The sequence below is a fragment of the Diplotaxodon limnothrissa genome, linkage group LG6 (genome assembly GCF_057381915.1).
Source record: "Diplotaxodon limnothrissa isolate DT_005_m linkage group LG6, D_limnothrissa_male_GT1.1, whole genome shotgun sequence".
NCBI classification, from domain to species: Eukaryota; Metazoa; Chordata; class Actinopteri; order Cichliformes; family Cichlidae; genus Diplotaxodon; species Diplotaxodon limnothrissa.
Window position 1 is genome coordinate 15,479,995 of NC_140601.1, and position 22,562 is coordinate 15,502,556.

General features: G+C 41.9%; 1 protein-coding gene across 6 annotated transcripts in view; it reads right to left on the reverse strand.

Moving 5' to 3' along the window:
* Positions 1 to 618: 618 nt before the first annotated feature.
* sorbs2a (sorbin and SH3 domain containing 2a) overlaps positions 619 to 22,562 on the reverse strand; it is a 55,330-nt gene continuing 33,386 nt past the window's right edge. For 2 of the 6 annotated variants that reach the window (XM_085356852.1, XM_085356850.1), the window contains 13 exons: positions 18,100 to 18,156; positions 17,240 to 17,289; positions 15,181 to 15,356; positions 11,381 to 11,457; positions 11,050 to 11,147; positions 10,547 to 10,661; positions 10,308 to 10,436; positions 9,528 to 9,722; positions 7,840 to 8,880; positions 6,558 to 7,019; positions 5,653 to 5,690; positions 4,346 to 4,452; positions 619 to 2,967 (listed from right to left, as the gene is read on the reverse strand). In XM_085356852.1, the coding sequence (XP_085212978.1) occupies positions 2,906 to 2,967; positions 4,346 to 4,452; positions 5,653 to 5,690; positions 6,558 to 7,019; positions 7,840 to 8,880; positions 9,528 to 9,722; positions 10,308 to 10,436; positions 10,547 to 10,661; positions 11,050 to 11,147; positions 11,381 to 11,457; positions 15,181 to 15,356; positions 17,240 to 17,289; positions 18,100 to 18,156 (2,607 nt within the window). In that variant the 3' untranslated portion in view covers positions 619 to 2,905. Of the gene's footprint in view, positions 2,968 to 4,345; positions 4,453 to 5,652; positions 5,691 to 6,008; positions 6,093 to 6,557; positions 7,020 to 7,839; positions 8,881 to 9,527; positions 9,723 to 10,307; positions 10,437 to 10,546; positions 10,662 to 11,049; positions 11,148 to 11,380; positions 11,458 to 12,909; positions 14,743 to 15,180; positions 15,357 to 17,239; positions 17,290 to 18,099; positions 18,157 to 22,562 lie in introns of all 6 variants that reach the window. The other 4 variants (XM_085356855.1, XM_085356854.1, XM_085356851.1 and 1 more) reach the window with 4 other exon arrangements.

Below are 22,562 nucleotides of genomic sequence, written 5' to 3' on the forward strand. Positions count from 1 at the left end.
GTCAGCTAGCACTAATTAGTAGGTACTCGTGTCCATCTAAATTATATGTCCTACCTTAGCTAGGGCAGGCAACAATAAAATAATTCAAGTCTGAGAGGGAGCGACCCGCCTCCAGCTACTCTGGGCTCTGTTTTCTGGTTTAAAAAACAAAAGAAAAAGCATCCGACACAAGATTTCTCCAACCACAGGGCTTTTCACCGGTTATACATTGGTAGTTTCCAGTAGTCGTGTATACGTTGTAGCAGTTTACTGTCACCAGGGGGCGGTGTCCATGACAATCGGTCTGTTGGTCCTTTAGCTTAGCGTCTACTGAGAATAGGGCTGAAGTAATAATAGACAAAGACCTTCTTAGTAGTGAAGTGAAACCAAGTGTTAAAAACGGTTTAAACGGTTGTTCTCTGCAGGTGCTTCCTTTGCTTTTCGTGCTGCTCTTTTGATGTTTTACGTTTTAATGAAGGGGGAAAAACCCTTCATGCTGAATTCTGACGTTACTCGCTTTCGTATTCCAGCCCACATTTCTATCAATCAGCTTTCAACCTATGCTTAATGTGAGCACCTAAGAACATCTGTGTAGGTTGTATACCCAGAACTTTTCACTCTGTTCAGTCCAATACCGATGCAAACCGCTTTGCAGTTTTTAAATTCTGCTTGACGTCAAAAGTGAACATTAATTCACGCGTGTGTCCTGTGACCTTCTGGTAGGAGAGGATTTATGCCAGGGATTTCTAGATTTCTGCCTATGGCACCTGAGATTTTCATTTCAGGTGGATGACATAATCTTTTTCTGTTGAGCTGAAAGAAAAAAAATTGTTGGAATATTTGATCTACCAGCTGGATTTTATTAGCAATACAGCCCCTTAAAATCATCCAACAAGTCCTACAAGAAATACTCAGGTCCAAGAGTGTGCATTGAGTTCAATAATAACATGAATAACATAAGATTTACACCTTCATACACGTATAAACATATCAGCAATCAAATTCATCTCCTTGCTTCGAATTTGTTCTTACGCTCGTATCAAAGGCAGGCAGAGGGCCTAACGTTTAAACACTGAACACTTTGTATGTTCTCTGCACACTTTCATACACTTTCTAAACTACATATGCATAAATTATTCTTTTTGTTTTTGCATCACAGGTTTACATATACATGGCTATTAAATTAGTGAGCTGGATTTAAGGCAGCGATCACCAACTCTACTCGGTCTACCTACAGTAAATTCACTTTAAATACCCCACCAACGTAAAAACGACGAACTGGAGCAAAGAAAATCCTACGAGCCCGGCTACACGAGACGTTCTCAGAAGAATGCGGGTTAGCACCACTGATGATGCGAAATGGAAAGAAAGAGGAAACCAAACGTGATGGTGGATGAGAAAAAGCCGACTTTATAAAGCAAGTGGATGTTGGCCATTTTACAGCTCACATACAAAAACAAAAAAAGGCTTACAAAAACACGACACGCTCACACTCGCACACAGTGAACTCACGCCGGCTGAAATGGTGAATGACAGAGAGTGACGTGAAGGACAGTGAATGATAAAATATTTTAAGGTGCTTTTACATCGTTTTGTTGTCAGTGTCCATTCTTTGTGAAGAAAACAAAACAGAGATCAGTTACTGAGAACGACACGCTAAGATGGAAATTGCCAATCATTTCACAACAGTACAAACATGAGTAATGACACACTACCCACTCACTCTGACAACAGCTATAAAAGATCCAACAGCAGTTCTGTGATTTCCAAAGGTTTTCAAAATTCCCGTCCTGTATCTGACTTAAATAAATTCATCATAAAACAACAGTAAGTTCTTTTTAGCCCATTAACCATTGTGTTTTTGTTTTTCTGTAATCACTCAGAACCTGGACTTTGAATAATGATGACCATAAAATAACAATCATTCAAATGTAAGTTAGGTACTGTTAAAATATGCTTAAAAAAAATCCCAAAAAAAACAATGTGGTGCTCCATTCTTTCTAAAAATCATCGTATAACACAGTGAGACCAGCCTTCGTCTTCTAATAAATATAATACCTAAAAAAGGTCAGTAACCTTTCTGCATACACTTTCAACACACTCCTCTCCCCCGAAGCCAGGCGCAGTCAAAATGACCTCTGCTGTGTAAAATCTGAAGTGAGGTTAAAAAAAGAAACCAAAGAGATTGTTTGTGATCAAGTTCAGTAAAAGTGCTTCAATTCTAACGTGAAAATAACTGAACAGCAACAACGTGTTTACTAATCTGGAGCTAAGTCTGTGATAGTGTTTTTCTTCACGTCTGCAGTATTTAAACTTATTGTTCATTTTATTAAATAATATCCCCCAAAGTAAAACAAAAAAACATTTGCTGAACCATCCTTTTACCTGGCATGATGATGCAACACGTTGGCTCCTAATTTGCCAAAACACATCTGGCCTCTGACACAATACTGCTTTCCTTTAACACTCTCTGCACTAAATCTTTGTGGAGACATCTGTAAATAAACACTGAAGTTAACTATAAGTGATTTAAATTTTGAGTTACTGGAGAAAAAAAAGGTATTCTTGGTGATCTTAATGTCCTTAAACAACTGAAAAAGAAAGGAAAGCATCACTGCAGATATACTTCCGTTATTGTCAAAAGTCAAAGGTCACTGGGTGCAGCACAAATCTTCGGTTCTCCATAATAGAAAAATAAGGGTAAAAAGATAAGTTTAAAAAATGCGTTATTACTTTATAGAAGTCTTCCATTAAAGATGGCTAGTTAGAGCTAAGTATTTTGTCTGTGTGAAGCTGACAAGCCACACACATACACGCAAACACAAACGTGTGCTGCAGGTCTTTGTTGATGTCCTGCGGGTGCTGTGCTGAAGAGGGCGATGAACGGGTCATAGAAAGGGGTGGGGTCAGCGGGAGTTTGGAATCATTATAGCTGCTTCACGTAGTTTCCTGGGAAGGTTCCAAACAACTTGCTCCTTCGAGAGGTCCCTTCACAAACACAGAACAATGAAAGGAAACTGTCAGGGCTGAAACACGACTATGGCACAAATGTCAGCTGTAGTCTAGAAATCTGCCAACTGTGGAGATTCAGAACTACACCAACATTTAAGCAGGTTTCATTTTTGAAAAACAAAGAAATGACACTTAATCTGTGCTCAGCTGTGAGGGATATGGTTGTTTTGTCTTCTCCCCCAGTCAGTGCTGAAGCCACACTGACATCTAGTGGTGTGTCTAGTTTTTCTACATTTTTATGCTTTAGTTTTCCTCTATTTTTTAGAAGGTTTTAGGTCGTGTTTGTCTTTACACCCTGACTTTAGACATTAAATTAAGGAGGGGGTCCAAAGTTGGTGTTCTCAAATCACATTAATTTCATGGTCCATTCGGTCCATTGTAACTGACTAAACCTTTAACTCATACATTAGTAATGGTTAAAAAGCTAGAAACCAGCACAAACACAACAGGAAAAAATAACAAACAAAAGCACAAAATGCACTGTATAAAGTGTAAAAGTTCCTTGAGGTAAATTCTGTGATTTTTGTGAGTATCTATAAAATTATATCGATTTTTTTGATATATACAGTGGTGGACAGAGTTATCAAATTCCTAATTTAACTGAAAGTAGTTCAGCACTTTATTGGAGTCATTATCAAGTTAAACATTGACTGTATTTATTTTCTGCATTCTTCCTGCTTATTCAGTCAGTGCGCTCATTTCTGCTTCATTTATTATGACAATTATCGACGTCTTGCTGGTACTTCCTTAATTCTTTGTGCCACAGATTGAACAAAGTGCTGTGGAAACATTCCTCAGAGATTCCAATCCACATTGGCACAATGACATCAACAACCTGCATGCTGCAGCAGAAATCATTTTTTCAATCTTCTGATGTCCAATTTTTCTGAGCCCATGTAAATGGTAGCATCGGTTTCCTGTTTTTAGTTCACAGGAGTGGGTCCCTGTATGGTCTTCTGCTGCTCTTTGTATTCAGAGATGCTCTTCTGCATAACTTGATTATAATGAGTGGTTATTTTAGTTACTGCTGACCTCCTATTAGTTGGAAACAGTCTGGCCATTTTCTATTTTTCAGGCTGTTCTGCAGAGATGGTTATTTGGGAAAATCCTGTACATTTTCATCAGGTCCTCCTGATCATTACTACATGCCTAAATTCATTGAGATGCTGCCATGTGACTGGATGATTGGATTTTATACATTTATAGAAGAGGCAGGCAAGTGTAACAATATAATTCTACTACTTTATACACTTATATAGTGATAAACTCACTTTTAGTTCATCATGTGTTTGGCTCAATGCGTTTTGTATTTCTATCTCTATTACTTTTGTTGGCTGATGTCTGTTCATCTTACCAACAAACCAGCCATCATCGCACTTCTCCATCACATCAACGACGTCTCCCTCCCGCAGCTCCAGCTCATCCTCATTGCGAGGCATGTAGTTGTACAGCGCCTGGTACCTGGGTTGGAAAAGATTAGATTTTTATTCTTTGGCAAGTATTTCTTCACTATTAAGCAGAGATGGGCAGTAACGCGTAATCTGATTACTTTTTTCAAGTAACGAGTAAAGTAAGGGATTACTATTGCAAAAACGGTAATTAGATTACAGTTACTTTCCCGTAGGAACGCTGCGTTACTAAAACCGTGATTTTTTGCGAGAATGTCTCACGACAGTGACGTAAGCGAGTGCGCCGTTAGTGACAACAGCTGTGTGCAGATCAACAATGGATCACATATCGATTGTGGGAGAGAGTATGAGCGTGCAGCGTTTAAAGCGTGGAAGTACTGACCTTACTTTGAGTTTGATTCCATAAAAAGTGACAAAAACATTAGCGTCCATCGTGCGTGGGAAGAAAAATTCTTTTTACAGCGAAAAAACCCCCAAAACTTCCAAGCAAGCACCGAGTAGCTACGACGTAATGGGAAACTCACAGAGAAACTCGCGGATTCTTCAACTGACCGCGGCACACCTGCACCAGGGTAAACCTCCGCCTAACCCACTCCTGCTTTACAGGTGAAAATAGAGCAACAGGACCGCTGAGTCTTTGACTTTATTTATTTCCTGCTGTGTTTTACTTGCATCTATTTGAAAGAGTGAGTGTAAACACAAATTATTTTTTATTTTATGTGCTGGAATGTGCAGAAAATAGGTTTAAATGTTAAACTAATTCAAGTCAGAGAATGTTGCATATAATTTAATTTTTGCTTGATGCATAAAGTTAAAAGATTAAAACTGATAAAACAAGTTTAAAAAAGAGACTTTTCCATTTGATCACATTTTGTATGATGGATTATGCAGAAAAAGTAGAATTGGGCTGAAAGATCTATCGCTTTATCACCTATTCAGGTTGTAAATCGGGTTTTTAAAGAGTAACTAAGTAACTAAGTAATTAATTACTTTTGAAAATAAGTAATCAGTAAAGTAACGGGATTACTTTTTTGTCGAAGTAATCAGTAATTAGTTACTGATTACTTTTTTCAAGTAACTTGACCAACACTGCAGTTAAGTACAGCTAATTTAAACTGGATGGGTGCAGTTGTTTTGATTACAGTTAATGCCACACACACACACACACACACACACACACACACACACCTTTTAAAGCACAGAGAAAGATGTTAATAGCAATTCAAAAAAAAATTAAAATCATACTACTTACGGGTCTCCTCCACCGTGGAGTGCATCTTGTACTGACCGCTGAGTTTTAGAGACAAAGGGAGAAACACAAATGATTAACACAAATTTGTGTTTTGCCATTTGTGGAGCTTTTGTTTAGTGTTTGAGGAGAAAAGATTTTAGCAAGTTTTTTTGCTCTAAGATACTTTTGATTTTTATCTTCTCACAAAGTGAAATTATAAATCATCATATGACAAAAGAACAAAAAGAAATGAACCAAAAAAAGCATACTGTAGCACGTTATCAGTCATGAATGATATGGTTATTCCCAACATCTCCCTCCTGCACAGAGACAGGAGTGCACTATGAGCATGGTTGAATGAAGACATGCCCCCCTACCCTTCGACCTCTAACGGGTGACAGATAGGACCTCCGGGACAAGATGGGGCTACGAGGGGGTTTACCACCAACAATTGGATCCTGCTTAACAGGCAGAAAGACCAGAAGCAACACACCTATAATCTTTAACAGTAACCAACAGCAACCTCGACTCTGAGCTCTGCACACAGACAGAGAGTCTAAAGACATGCTGTAAAACATCATCAACATGCTGATGCCAATAAAAAGCCTCCTAATCACAACACAGTACAGTTACAGCTCACAACTCTATTAACAGTTATTCAAGCATGTATTCTGCTGCCTCTAAAATCATCAGCTGGGTACTTACATGTTAATATAATGAGAATTAGTGCCTGAAACTAACAGTACTGCTTGCATTGCATCTATAAATCTGATTATAAATTGTAATTAATCTTTGATATATATAACCAATCAGTTACTTCTCAATTCAGTTCACGTCTTAGTAGTTAGAGAAATACACTATTATGAGAGTTCTTATCATCCTCATCACCACAAATCAACGGCATACTCGTTACATGCCAGCTTTACCTTCACCTTAGGCGACCTACGTCCTTGATGTGGTACAGTTGGGGCAGTGGGGGGACAGCGCTGAGTGGAGGGTGGAGGGGCAATGTTAGCGGGAGGAAGGGGAAAATTTGGCTCTGAGATGGGACATGTCGTGACCGGACTAGAAAGAAAAGGAGAGCTTGAGGGGTGAGAGACAGACCGCTGAGAGGGATCGTCTGGAGGGAAGTGGAGGGGAGGTGGTGAGACAGATGGAGAAATTGGAGGCAGCAGTGACGTTGTGAGCTGAGGAAGGGACGGAGGACGAGGGGAGGCATGGTCACAGGAAGGGACGATACTACGATTGTGCTGCTGTTGTGTGTGGGAGAAAGAGGATGAAGGGCAAGCAGAGGAAAAAGAAGTGGAAAGCAGGGAGGTCACAGGGGGTGGTGTGGAGGGGGAGGAGGGACCATTGTGGGGAAACTGAGTAGATGGAGACACTTCAGCCTACGGGGTAAAGACACACATGTGAATACTCAAGTGTAATCACGGGATGAGCTGTTCTGTTTGTGATTTACTAAACCCCAGACGGGACATGGAGGAAAGTATAATTAATATTTATATATATATATATATATATATATATATATATATATATATATATATAAAAAACAAAAAAAAAAAAAACAATCTTGTGATAAGTATCCTAATTAACAAAAATATATCCACTAGTTTCCACTGAGTATGAGATGTTTCCAAAAAATCTTGTGATCAGTGTTGAATGGAAATAAGAACACAAGTCTATAATGCGCCCTAGACTAGACTAGATAACAATAATAAAAATAATGTATTATTTTTTAAATCAGATGCCAAAAATAACACAATTTTTAAAAAAACTGGAAAGAGAACTCAAGTGCCTCTTGAACACTAAATACACCCCCCCACCCCAAAAAAACAAACAAACAAACAAAAAAAACAACAACCCTGGGTGTACTGCACCTACAGGAGCTGCTCGGCCATGGAAACCAATGCCAAGAAGCTCCTGGTGAACAGTTTCTATGCTGATGTTAATGCCAGAAGAGGTTTGGAGCTCTGCAGTCAGCATAGTGCTAGCGACTTATACGCACTATGCGCCTCAGCATTTTGCAGTCGCGCAGCAGGAGATGGGAGAAAACAAAACAAAACATAAAAAAAGGACGATGGGACACACTTGCTAATTTTGGCGGGGAATGACATCATACAGTATATTAACTTAATTCCTCAATGTCCCTTCTAAGGCCCTATAGCATTTCCAAACTCAACAGATGTAGTGCACACCATGCTGTACCTGTGGGCTGTGCATCTGATTTAAAACTCTAACATCCTGCTCTTTCTCACTTCTAGCTTCATCGTCTTCTTCAATGAACAACTCAGTGTATTCCTTTGCTTGTACTGACGGTGGTCTATGTGAGTCAAAACGTTGCCCATTCACATTTTTTGACTGCTCTCCCCACGAAACACATAGGGGCTCCATTGTTACAGGCTTGTGAAGCTGCACTGCTAACTGAAAGCTGCCTGTTGAGTTGCTTGCAGGAGTGACCGCTGGGGGCTTTACGTCCGACTGATGGGATTCTTCCGCTTTTAATGGGAAGAGCCTGCTTTGGGACGTTTTGGTCAGCTTAGCTGCTGAAGAATCTACTGGAGATGATCTCAAAACATCACCATCATCTGTGCTGCTGGAACCATCCAAAAACATGCACAACAGCTCATCATAAGGGTCTTTGACTTGCAGTTTAGTGTCCGGGGTTTCCCTGCTTTTGTTTACTCGTACTGTGGATTTGTGCTCTTGTGCAGGAGGTGTGGCTGATTTTATCGGCTCTGATAAAACCTCAGGCGTAGTAATTCCTAAGTTTGAGTCTTCCTCAGTGATATGCAGTCCTCTGCCACAGTTATATTGAAATGAAGAGTCAGGCAGTGGAGAGGTTAATGAGAAATGGGGGTCTGGAGGAGGAGGAGTAGGGGGGGAGATGGGTGAGACAGCTGTGGTGTGACCTAAACTGAGGTTTGCGTCTTTAAAAGTGGGCGTTCTGGAAAATTCTTTGCAGGCTGTGGTTGCTAGGGATGACAAGGTGAAACTTTTTTGTGGCTGTGCAGATGAGAGTGCTTTGGGCTCTTGAGCCTTTAGGAGAGATGCAAGGTCAGAGGGGAGAGGAGGCGGTGTGGGCGGCAGAGGGGTGTTCGTGAGGGAGCGAGCTTGAGTGGATGCTGACGGCTCCACTGTGAGGGACAGCCACTCGGTGGTGATGGCTTGCAGGTCAAGGCTTCTCAAAGAGGGGTGAGGGGAGGGGGGTTTGTGGGTGGTGGGTGGTGGAGGTGGATGATAGAAAGGCTCCATGAAAATAAAGCAAAAAAAGAAGGAACAGTGGGTGATTTATGAAACTAGAACAGAGACGTGCTGTGTGTTTTTATGTACGTTTTGACTCTTCAAGGTAGAACAGAAGACTTACTATAGTTAAAGTATTCACTAATTACTAGACTACCGTTACACCAGAGGGAAGTTTTGGATCTTTATTTTCTTTTTATTTGGGGTGCAAGTTGATAACCAACAGCTTTTTTTAAGATGAAGAAATACCCCCCAAAATCACATCTTAATGAATTTATGAAGCCCCTGAAAGAGATGCATTATTTACATTATTGCACTGTCGTACAGTCAAGTAAAGTTTATTTATAGAGCGCATTTGAAAATAAACAGTGTCCTCTGTAATAAACTTTGACTATACATACATCCCATACAACTGTGAGGAAAACTGCATAAAACAGGAAATAAAGAGACCATCACACAAACACGTGATTTTAAACAGTAACAATGTAATTTAACAATAATTAGGCTCTGATTACTTATAACTTTGATAAAATAAATAATAAAAGCCAAGTTCAAGTATAACTTAATCAATATCTTCAAGGCACAAATCTGATCTGAAGTTGCTCTATTGTTTTTTGTGGCTTGACGAGTAAGCAGGCTCTAGACTCTCTTACCTTGACGGGTGTGGAGCTTGGTGTCCTGTTGCTGGGGTAACCATGTGGATCTATGTGATGGGCGGAGCTTTTGGATGGAGATCGCTTGACAAGGTCAACGTAGGACACAGGAAAGATCCCCTGTTTGGTTGTGTCTGGGATTTTCCCCTCATACCAATTCTGATCCACCTGCCTTATCACAATCACTCTCTCACCCTGCACACATCAGACACACCAACAACACACAAACAAGGCACTTAGCTGCAAATCAGGAACGGTGGAATGAACAGGACCCCACAGCAGGTCCTCTCACACTTACTTAAACCACAATGTGGCTTTTTTCCCCATGTCATTTTACATCATTTTGTCCCACTCTTCTTAACGGCGTTGCTTCAGTTCTTTGTCATCAATTTATGCGCATATCATTATGCACTTTCTTGCTTTTGACTCAATCATTGTAACACATCGATTCTTTTCTTTTTCAGCCTTTATGTTATAAATTTGCTGCTGTGCTTGAGATCATTGTCCTGTTGCATGGCTCAGTTTTGGCCTAGCTTTAGGCCTCAAATCTGATATGAATAGAGGAATTTATACAATATGTCTGCTTTATCAAACTGCATTTGATTAGAAGTTCCTTCCTATGGAACAGAGAATACCGGGAATTTAGTTCTTCAGAGGACTGCATTTTTTTTTACTACAATTTAGTAACATCTTTACCTTTAGATATAACTGCAAAAGCCAGCACTTCAAATATTTAAATCAATGACAAAAACATTATAAACATGCTTTAAGTTGAAATACCTTTCTCAGTGACAACTCCACGTTAGTATCAGCGTTAAAGTTGTAGCGGGCCACTGCCTCTCCAATCTCTCTGACATGTACTGGAGGAGGAGGACGGATTGGCTGCTGCTTCTCTGAAGACGGCATCTTCTGTAAATGTGTGAAAAATGGTGTAAACCTGTATGCGTGTCATGTTGGAGGAGATGCATATTCAAATACAACCAAGCCATATTCAGACCAGAAATCAGCAGCCGACTTACCTCTACATATGCTATAGGAAATATTCCCACTCGCCCACGGTGTTCTCCTTCATACCAGTTGTTATCTATCTGCCTGATGATGTTCACTGCATCACCCTTTTTAAATGTCAGCTCCCTGTAACACAGTTTTATGAGTGAAGGGCCTCTGCATGCATCTTTCATCCACTGCATGGACATAACATAGCAGCTGAACAAGACACGGTGACTTCTGCAGCACGAGCATCGGTGACAAAATGTCAGCCAGGAAAGCAAAATAATATAAGTAATAAGAGCAAAATAATAAGAGACAGCAATGCAGAAAGCAGCTTTATTCATGCATACATCTAAAAGAAAAAAAAACCCCATCAGATTATGGTGGTAAGGTGTTATACTGGTATACATGAAAGCAATATTACAACTACAAAATGTAAATAAAGGACATTGAGTTTGCTGACGTGCAGTTAGATGTCTGCGTTCTTAGACTCGGCTCTCTCACGCGTGCACTCTAAGCTTGTTGTACTCACTTGCTCGTTTGTGCCTTAAAATCATAAATGGCTCTTGCAGGTTGTTTCTGATGGAGGAGAGAGAACAGAATAAGTTGTGTCATCTGTTTATGGGAGACCTAAAAGAGTGGAGTGAGAGAAAGAAAGCCCACAAGCATTACCAGGTATATGAAACACGTATGTAACATAATTATTTTGAATTTTTAAGAATAAATATAAATATCAATGTGCTACAGAACTGGGAAATTAAAGACAAAGACGTTACCCTTTTGAGCACATTGATTACATGTTATTTGAGAGAAATGCACCGTGTATAAATGTGTTAAGTGCACCACCAGTTCCAATGTTGTACCTCTCTGTCAGGAGTGGGTCTTCTGTTCTGGGGTGTGTGGCGTCCATCCAGTGTGGAACTCCTGGAGATGTCCTGGTCTGTGATTAGCAGAGACACATGAAAAGGTTCACAGGAGTTACTAAGCGAACATGCCACATCACCTACAATACAAAGTGTGATCTGGGAAACAGTGATGATGCCACTCAAACAGGTAAATGAGGGAATGGAAGCTTGGGTCATAAACAGGTGTGTTTTATTTGTTTTTCATTGGAGAAAACAAGGTGATTGGACAACAGCACAAATAGACACATGCGATGCTACAAAATACCCGGAAAACAAAATGAAACACGGGGAATACAGAGCAAAAAAATATGGCAAACAACAAAAACGTAGGATCAAAAGGATTACGGGAAAGAAAATGACCTGGTAATAATGCGATAACTATAAATAAATGTTTGAAACAGACAAATGATACAAGAAAAACAAAATGCATTAAAAAAAAAAAAAAGGAACATTCACAACAATTTACCCCAAACATCAACCTTGTCTCTTAGAAGTTATATTTCTTTACAAATAAACTGAAATAACAAATACGGTTTGAAGGAAACTGTAACCAGATTATTATTTCTTACTCTGAACATGAAAGTAGATTTTTTGAACACATTCACTGACAACACATTTAAAACAAAAGTGTTTGATCAATATCCACCTGAAGTAACTACACATCCTGTTCTGTTTTGTGATTTGAGGTTTAGACACTGCCTAAACCCAACTATAAATTCAAGTCTACACGTAAACCTCGGCTTCTGGTGAGAGAATTCAATTCTTTGTATAGCCAAACTCCAAAATCCAGTTAATGACTCGTTCATTAGGAGCCTAAAAGTAAGGTGTAAAGAAATATTACATCTTTGAGACAGGATTACAGAGCAATATACTGTAAATTCTCAAATATCTGTCTTCCAAAATTGCAGAAAACAAAGCCAGCATTTGAAACAATCCCTCTCCTGTTTCAAACCCTTTTCATCAGTGCTAAAACAGACTTATTATACTTGGACCATGTTATTTGTATCCCTCACTGTACTTTTGTACTATTTCACTGTAATAGTTCAGCTTCTCCACTGTTTTCTTCATCTGTTCATTGAGGATCTGCCAATAAAACTCCACATTCTGTGCAGTGTTTCAAATTAAAGCAGAAGCACTGTCCTCTTATTTTACTAAAAAAATAGCAGGAAGCTTCACTCACATTAACTTAACAAAATAAACAAATAGCCAGATTTGTCTCGAGAATTTACAGTAAATGGGTCTTAATCAATGCCATACAATTAAACAGAAAAGCATGGTAATGGAAGTGTCGGCAGATCAATGAGGAGAACTGGGCAACGAGTGCAGACAAAACTGAAAGAGACACTGAGATAAATGTAAGTGGATGTATATGTGCCTTCGTGTATTTATGCTTGTATGCATGCATGTATTTGTTGTGAAACACACTCATGTTAAGTGACTGCTAAGTGTAGTGTGTATCTGAGGTGTTACATGTGTGTTATTTCCACCTGAGTAACAGAGACCATTTCCATTGCCCTGCTCCTCTCCATAATCATTGTTGTTTGAGGTCTCCAACTGTCGTCCATAACAGGCACTGATTGGTGACTGTATCCGTGGTGACTGTAACCGTGGTGTTGAGGGCTCTCCTCTATATGAGGCATACCCAGTGGGGCTACTGTCTGGGTACAACGATGCAGAGGAGTGACCGCCGTGCCAACACCCCCTCCTTCCCCGCAACGAGGAGCTGCGTTCTGGCACATTTGGCAGCAGTTCTGCCAAGATTCTTCTCAGGATGCTATCATCAGGTGCCCGAGGGTTTCTGTGGCCTCTCTCTGCTTGAATGTGCTCATATATGTCTCTCAAAGCTGCATCTAGCGCTTCGTAAATTGCCTGTTTAGACTTGGGTCTGCTACCTCGACCTCCGCCCCCACTGCATCTTCTAGAGGTAGGTGGTGAGCCCTTTTTCCTGCGGAAAGGCACTGGACTGACCAGGAAGGCCAGCTTGGACATTGATTGCTGGGATTGTGAGCTCTGGTTTTGGGAATGGCTGCTGCGGGTCTGCTGTGAAGGTCTCTGGTGCTCCTGTCGCGCGCGTTCCCGCTCATGACGTATCATGGTTGTGAAACGGGTATATGAAGCCGGGCAGCGGCCTTTGCAGGTGCTGATGAGATGGCGGTGTTGGTAGCCTTGGCTCTGACCAAGACTCTGGTGACCAGGATGATGGTGGTGATGGTGGTGGTGGTGACGGAGGTGGTGGTGATGGTGGTGGAGGGTGGAAGAGCCGTATAGGCTCTCAGAGGAGGTTAGTGAGCAATGGTCAAAGTCACTCTCACTGCAAAATGACGAGCCTTCAACCTGAATGAAGTCACTGAGGTCAGAGGCAACAGCGTCTTGTTCACTGTCAGAATAGTCTGGGTTGGCTTGGGGGCCTTGGAGAACAGGAGGAGCGGGGAAGGACCGTCCACGCCCGGGGTCTGGTCCAACACGAGGCTGTCCCTCAGGGGGGCTACGAGGTCGGTGTAAGTGATCCATGGTTTGAGGTACTGTTCCACTGTTTCCATTGTTGTCTTCTTCCAGTAAAGACTCTATTGAAAAACGGCGTTTTGGATAACTGGGTGTGACACCACCACCACTGCTAGCTCGAGATGATGAGCCACCTGGTGTGGTGGTGCCTGAAGGCACCTCGCCATCACCCAAGTTAGGCATGGATTTGGATTTCTGAATAAGACGCTCATATTCAGAAATGCGGTTTGGCACCATATCACGTGGCACTTCCACACCCCAGGAGGGTGTCCAAGGAGAGAGGCGATGCCGAAGCAGATGAGGCTGACGCTCTAGATCCAGGATGCGCGCACGGACCGACCGGATGACTTCAGATGGAATTAGCTGAGCTCTGTCGATCTGGTGCATCTTTCGATAGAGCTGGAGAAAGCCCGGCGAGTCGTGTGCTCGTCGTCGATGGAGACGGGGTAATGAACGAGTAGATGATGATACTGTGGAGAGATTTCCATCGCATACCAGTGACCCAGCACTCTCTGAGCGGGTAGCATTTCGTCCACCCGAGCTAGAACGCCCATCGTTGAGTAGGTCATCACAACTGCGTGACTTTAGCTTGGCAGGAGAAGCTGGCGCTTCCTCTGCACTGCTCCACGTCTCAGCATTCTGGCGTTTTGTCTGCCAGCTGTTCTTACAACAGACAGACTGTTTGGAGGAAGAGCTGCCATCTTGGCTGCCATCCTCATTTGAATTGAGAGGGTCAGATGGGACTGGGGGAACAAAGGGCTGCTGATAAGGACCTGGAGAGGTCAAACTGTTTGAATACATGCTGCATGCGTCCCCACCTTTTAGATGTCCAATAGAGAGCAGCGTGGTGAGAGAGAAGAAGGAGGAAAGCAAGTTAAGAAATAATACCCAGCAAAACAGTAGAAGAGCTGGGGAGAGGGAGAATAAACAGGAGAGAAGAATGGATGGAAAAAACAGATGACTTGATGTTCTTTTTTTTTTTCCTTCAGACTTCCACCAATCAGTGAACTTTAAGGTTTATACCAGAAAGGCATCATATTGCAAAAAACCCAACAAAATCATATAAGCACAGTTCACATGCATGTGTTGGGAAAAGAAGGGAAAACAAACACAACCTGACCTAGGGTGAGCCTTTGGTGGCTAAACAGTAATGGTAACTTTCTTCTGGATTTGCCAAACAGCAAAATACAAAAAAATATCTCTTTTCATGAAATACCCAGAAGTGAAAGAAGCTGCATCTGTGAAAGCGTGGCTACCTTTGGCTCTGGAGGGTGAGGATGGTGAGGAACGAATGACGGGTTTCTTTAGGCTGCTGCTGGGTCTGTAGGCATCCACTGGTTTAGGGGAAGTTGCAGCTCGGCTCTGAGATGGAGCATTCACTTGGGAGCTTGACGGCTCAGACTTCCTTCTCTTCCTGTAGTCACTGGCAGCACTACAATAAAGAATGGGCCAAACAGTCAGTGAATCCAGTTTGCAGAAGGCGAATACAGACACTATAAATCTCCTGTGGGAGCACTGTTTATTTACCAAAGTCATGAGTAGTTGAATTGACAACAGGCAAAAAATAAATAAATTAAAAGTAACCCAGTAGTTTTAAGAAATAACCTCTTTTGTAAGAAATGATGCTACTGACAAAAGGAGATGTTAAATTTACATAGAATATGTCTGTGAAGGTTCTCAGTCATCCAGGTCATCGTAGTCAAAGGAGCTTGCAAAGAAAAGTGTCTGGACTTCTTTAAGTTGCTTGAAGACGTTTCACCTCTCATCCGAGAAGCTTCTTCAGTTCTAAGGTCAAATGGTGGAGAGTCCCAGATATAAAACTAGTGGGAGTAACCCCCCACAGAGGGACAAAAGGACCCCCTGATGATCCTCTAATCGCCTGAGCCAAGGTGTGAGACTGGGTGTGGGTCCCAATCAGCCAGAGTTTCGGGTGTGTTCATTGTGAAACCTGGCCCCACCTTATCATGCGAATTCCTGAGGTCAGATGGCCCAGGATGTGAGTGGGCGTTAAGGCGTCTGGGAAGGGATCTCAAAACTGGATTATAGATGGCAGAGAGTTGGTGTCGTAAACCCCCGCCTCTGTTCAAAGATGGTCGCTCACAGTGGACATAGATGGCTTCTTTCACTCCTCTTTCAAACCATCTGTCCTCTCTGTCCAAAATGTGAACATTGGCATCCTCGAAAGAGTGTCCTTTATCCTTAAGATGCAGATGGACTGCTGAGTCTTGTCCTGTGGAGGTGGCTCTTCTGTGTTGTGCCATGCGCTTGTGAAGTGGCTGTTTGGTCTCTCCAATGTAGAGGTCTGAGCATTCCTCGCTGCGCTGTACAGCATACACCACATTGTTAAGTCTGTGTTTTGGCGTTTTGTCTTTCGGGTGAACCAGTTTTTGTCTGAGCGTGTTACTGGGTCTGAAATGCACCGGGGTGTCATGCTTGGAGAAAACTCTCCTGAGTTTTTCTGATACACCGGCTACATAGGGGATGACAATGTTGTTGCGTCTGTCCTTCTTATCCTCCCTCGCTGGTGTCTGGTCTTCTTTTCTGTGCCTCTTTGCTGACTTTAAGAAGAAGAAGGCCCGAAGAAGGCCACTGAAGAAGCTTCTCGGATGAGTAGTGAAACGTCTTCAAGCAACTTAAAGAAGTCCAGACGCTTTTCTTTGCAAGCTCCTTTGACTTTACATAGAATACTTTATAGGTTTTATATATTGAGAGAATGTTAAAATCACTATGATCAATATGAAAACCTTGAATACATTTCTAGTATATCTAAGATCATCATACAAAGTACCAGATTATACTTAAATCCAAAAACAAAACAAAGGGAATAAAGTAACTTGAGTTTTAAATGTTAAAAATCCAAGGGGGCTTTCTGTTCAGGACAGTTAAATAAATGACCCGGCCTATTCATCACATCCCCGCTCTGCCCTCTCTCTTCACAGAGTATAATGCATCTGAATAAGCAGGCCATTGATGAAAGGGAGTGGGATGAGGGGAGGAATGGGGGTTGAGGGAAGGACAGGAGGTGAAGAGCAGCATCAATAGGTTTGCTGGGTTCATTTATTCTGGCTCAGCTCATGAAAAAAAAAAAAAAACGAGGCAAAGCGCCCTACCATCAGTGACAAAAGCAAAATTAAGACTTCACAAGTCATCATTTACTGCACACGCACGAGATGTTTGTGCGAGCGACAATATGAGAAAGACCTTAGTTTTTCTACTGAGCTGAATCACAACACGGACAGCTGCTGGTGAAAGGATGGGGGAGGGGGAAGAGGGGATGAGGGTGATGCAGAGGAAAATAAAAGAAGCAGCAGTTACCTTGCAGGTCTCTCTGGAGCCTTGTCAGCAGGAGTGATGTGGAGGGATGTCTGGAATAGGGCAGACAACAAAAGAGAAAAGTGAGCCCCGCAGGAACAAAGACTTGAGGCAGAGCAGCTTACAATACACAGCCTGCATGCGGTTGTTGCTGTGCCACACTCAAAACACTCCCCCAGCGTAAGGCGCAATGGATGCTGGTTCCACATGGCACACCTGACCAAGAAGAGGCCCTGCTGGTGCACACATACCGAAGACAAATTTCTGGTCTCTGTCGTGCTGCTCTGAAGGATGATGGAAAAGGTGATGCACTGAAGGGTGTTATGGAGGTTCAGCTCAGGGGGGCAAATGTTACCCTGCAAAAACTGGCATGGATCAGCTGGAATGGGTCTTAGTGGTATAGAGTGTTCAACGCTGATGACAAAAGTAGGGAAATCAACAGCATCGATTGCAATCACATTTATACTGGGATAAATGTGTGATTACCCTTGGGTAGGTGCAAGTCCCCAACCCCCATGATCATGAACTAGACTGAATTGGATTGAGAAAAATGATGGGTGGACACTTATGTCTGAAGCATCTATTGGTTTTCTAAAGTTTTGAGCTCATACTGTAATGTTACCAAAGGCTGATAAAAAAGAATGACGTGAACCAGCACTTCAAAGCTTCAAATGTTCAACAGCCTTCACAAAACAACCCACTCAAATTTTAGTAAATGGCTAGCATTTTAATTTAAACTCACAGTACATTCATTTTTAGCAGTCGTATCTTAAATATGTCTTAGCAATCGAGATCCTGATTGCTGTAACGGGTTAGAAATGGTACAATTAACACTACTGGAACACTTGTGAATGTGAGATTACCTCAATGCGCTGGCGAGCGGAGATGTCTGGATTATAATCCAGCCGTTTTTTAGGAGGCTTGAGCCCCAAGCAGCAGCAGTGAGCAGGAAGGGGAGGAGAAGAGGAGGAGGAATAAGAAGGTGAAGATGGAGGAGGTGAAGGAGGAGAAGCGGTGGTGACATCATGGGGGGGAAACAAACAAAAAAAAAAAAAACATGTGGAGAGAGTGACACCTGTTAGAGAATCTGAGTAACCACAGACAACCACAGCACATGTGATTTGCTTGTATCAGACACTTGTGCACTTACACCAACACATTGACACACACCTACATATATCTATTCATCACACACGTTCTTTGATATACACTTTCTAATGTATTCTATTTATTAGTTTTTTCCCTTAAACTGCAGATTGTCGAGGCTAAAACAACGCAGGCCTACTACACCAGTCTATAAACCACACCAGCACACGCAACTGTGCCTATTTACCACACACACATGCAGAGTGTAAGAACAAGCTGTAAGCAAAAGGCAAAGTGAAGCACAAGCTGCGACATTGTGTTTCTTTGAGAGTGCAAGGACTTGCACAATCAAATGCTGTGACTTATCGCCTCAATCGAAAACTGAACACAGTGTGTGGTTCTGACCGTGGCCGTATCAGTCAGATAAAATGTCTACACTCTAAGGGCTTATTGAATGATGTGAAACAGTGAAAACATTGCAGGTAGAAATCTCACAAAACAGCTAAACATGACTGTGAGAAGACAGAAAGTCATGCTAGATCTGAATGTGAAATTTTCACCTGAACATTTCGAATAAGCCCAGCAAGTCAACACCTGATGTCATGCGCTGGCATGGACAGAGGCATGTCCATGTGACACTTTGTAAATCAGACAGGTTGTGGGTAATTTGATCCCACATTTATGACTGGAGGCGATCTCTGTTTCAAGTCACTATGACATTATTACCACTTACATCCATCAGAGGGCACTAAAGCATTTAGCTTCAAAGTATGCAGAGAGTTCCCTCATAGTACTGCAAGGATCAAATGAATAAACAGGGTATGTAAAGGCAGATTGACAAATAAATACTGGCATGTACAGTACTACGCAAAAGTCTTGAGCCATTCTTATTCTTTATGTTCTTCACCACAGTCTGAACTCTCTCAGGCAGCTTTCTTGTCATTTCTTTAAGTAGACTTCAGCAATAGTTCTCCAGGCTGCAGCTCTTTTTTCAGTGTTTCTGCCTTTTGTTTTGTTCTCTGTCAAGATGATACCACAAGGCTTCATTAATATTAATGTCCCGGCTCTGGGAAGGCCAATACATAACTGATAGTGTTTTACTTCCTAGGTATGCTTTACAGCATTGGCATTGCTTTTGAGGTCATTATCATGCTGAAAAATTAAGCCACCAGACGCTTTCTCCCAATACCACAGGCTGAAATGCCCCAAACCATGACAGTGCCTCCACTGTGTTTTATAGATGGCTGCAGACACTGTTGTACCTCTCTCTAGACCTCCTCTGTACATACTGATTACAATTTGTGAACAAAAAGTTTCAAATTCAGATACATGATTATAAAGCCTGCTGCCAATCAGCTGAAGGATTAGCTGCATCTCTCAGGTCTTGTCAGGTCTTTACTGATTTTTTCCTACTTCTCGAGGACATGACTTTTAGCTGTAACCATTTTTTTATGCCTTCTTAGGTCATTTCTTATTTTGTCCCCAACTTGTCCAGTTTCCTAGAAATTTTTAAAACTCACACTGCACACCAAGTTTTACAACAATAGTATGTTATGCCTGTCAACTATTTTCATGGATTTAGCTAAAGAAATGGGAACAAATTATGTGTTTTTTGTGACAGGCTGCTAGTAACAAAGTGCCTAAAGGTAATATTTAAAACTGCTTCTTTGCCAAGTTGTCATACAGTGGGGCAAAAAAGTATTTAGTCAGCCACCGATTGTGCAAGTTCCCCCACCTAAAATGATGACAGAGGTCAGTAATTTGCACCAGAGGTACACTTCAACTGTGAGAGACAGAATGTGAAAAAAAAATAATCCATGAATCCACATGGTAGGATTTGTAAAGAATTTATTCGTAAATTAGGGTGGAAAATAAGTATTTGGTCAATAACAAAAATACGACTCAATACTTTGTAACATAACCTTTGTTGGCAATAACAGAGGTCAAACGTTTACTATAGGTCTTTACCAGGTTTGCACACACAGTAGCTGGTATTTTGGACCATTCCTCCATGCAGATCTTCTCGAGAGCAGTGATGTTTTGGGGCTGTCGCCGAGCAACACGGACTTTCAACTCCCGCCACAGATTTTCTATGGGGTTGAGGTCTGGAGACTGGCTAGGCCACTCCAGGACTTTCAAATGCTTCTTATGGAGCCACTCCTTTGTTGCCCGGGCGGTGTGTTTTGGATCATTGTCATGTTGGAAGACCCAGCCTCGTTTCATCTTCAAAGTTCTCACTGATGGAAGGAGGTTTTGGCTCAAAATCTCACGATACATGGCCCCATTCATTCTGTCCTTAACACGGATCAGTCGTCCTGTCCCCTTGGCAGAAAAACAGCCCCATAGCATGATGTTTCCACCCCCATGCTTCACAGTAGGTATGGTGTTCTTGGGATGCAACTCAGTATTCTTCTTCCTCCAAACACGATGAGTTGAGTTTATACCAAAAAGTTCTACTTTGGTTTCATCTGACCACATGACATTCTCCCAATCCTCTGCTGTATCATCCATGTGCTCTCTGGCAAACTTCAGACGGGCCTGGACATGCACTGGCTTCAGCAGCGGAACACGTCTGGCACTGCGGGATTTGATTCCCTGCCGTTGTAGTGTGTTACTGATGGTGACCTTTGTTACTTTGGTCCCAGCTCTCTGCAGGTCATTCACCAGGTCCCCCCGTGTGGTTCTGGGATCTTTGCTCACCGTTCTCATGATCATTTTGACCCCACGGGATGAGATCTTGCGTGGAGCCCCAGATCGAGGGAGATTATCAGTGGTCTTGTATGTCTTCCATTTTCTGATGATTGCTCCCACAGTTGATTTTTTCACACCAAGCTGCTTGCCTATTGTAGATTCACTCTTCCCAGTCTGGTGCAGGTCTACAATACTTTTCCTGGTGTCCTTCGAAAGCTCTGGCAGGGCGAAGGACACTGTCTCAGCTGAACTATGGACACGCACACACATACATATACTGATACTGATAAGCACTCACTGACGCAACACCCTCCCTACCCCGGCTCCAACGCCACCTCCAACGCTTACCTCCCCCATGATGTGGACATCGGGTCAGCTGGAGGCGCAGTCGAAAGATTGTAGCGGTCCCAGATCAGATGTACACACTGGAACTCTTTCCCATGTTGCTTGTCTGTGTTTATTGTGTTATTGTGAGTTGATACCTGTGCATTCCTGTATTATCCTTTTGTGTTGTACATTTCAATGTTTTTTTTCCTCGCTACCTGGCCTGACCTGTCTCCCCAATGTGATGTTTGTATTGTATGTATGGTCGGCAAGGTCTGTCATCTCGGTTGTGGGCAAAAGACCTGCAACTGACAAATAAAGGCTATCTCATCTCATCTCATCATCTCTTTGGTCTTGGCCATGGCGGAGTTTGGAGTCTGACTGTTTGAGGCTGTGGACAGGTGTCTTTTATACAGATGATGAGTTCAAACAGGTGCCATTCATACAGGTAACGAGTGGGGGACAGAAAAGCTTCTTACAGAAGACGTTACAGGTCTGTGAGAGCCAGAGATTTTCCTTGTTTGAGGTGACCAAATACTTATTTTCCACCCTAATTTACGAATAAATTCTTTACAAATCCTACCATGTGGATTCATGGATTTTTTTTTTCACATTCTGTCTCTCACAGTTGAAGTGTACCTCTGGTGCAAATTACTGACCTCTGTCATCATTTTAAGTGGGGCAACTTGCACAATCGGTGGCTGACTAAATACTTTTTTGCCCCACTGTATGTGTAGAGACAACACTGATTCATTCCTTGACTTAGGAGCCTGTTTCATGCTTGAATGATTCATAGGTCAGCGTTGTGAGGCTTAGCTAACAAAAACACATTCTTCTGAAAATGGTGAGGCAGAATGACTGGAATGAAAAAGCAGATTGAAAAAGCAGCCAATGTCCAAAGAAAAACTTCAGAAAGCCCAGAGAACTAAAGAAATTACAAGAAAGTCTGGCTTCTTAGATGCTAAATATGAAGAATTTAGAAGTGGCTAAAGACTTTCGCAAAGAACTGTATGATAGATACTGAACAAAATTACACAAATTATTTAAGAAAGAGTTTAGAGCAAAAAGTAAATATCAGTCGAATCTCTGCTACTGCATCTTTTTTATTAATGTTTTGACTGTTCATGACCTCAAGTTATCTCAAACGTTTGGAGGCCACTGCCTTTAAACCATTTCCTGCTTATTTTTGAACAAGATGCAGAAATGAACCAACTGAAACAAAAGT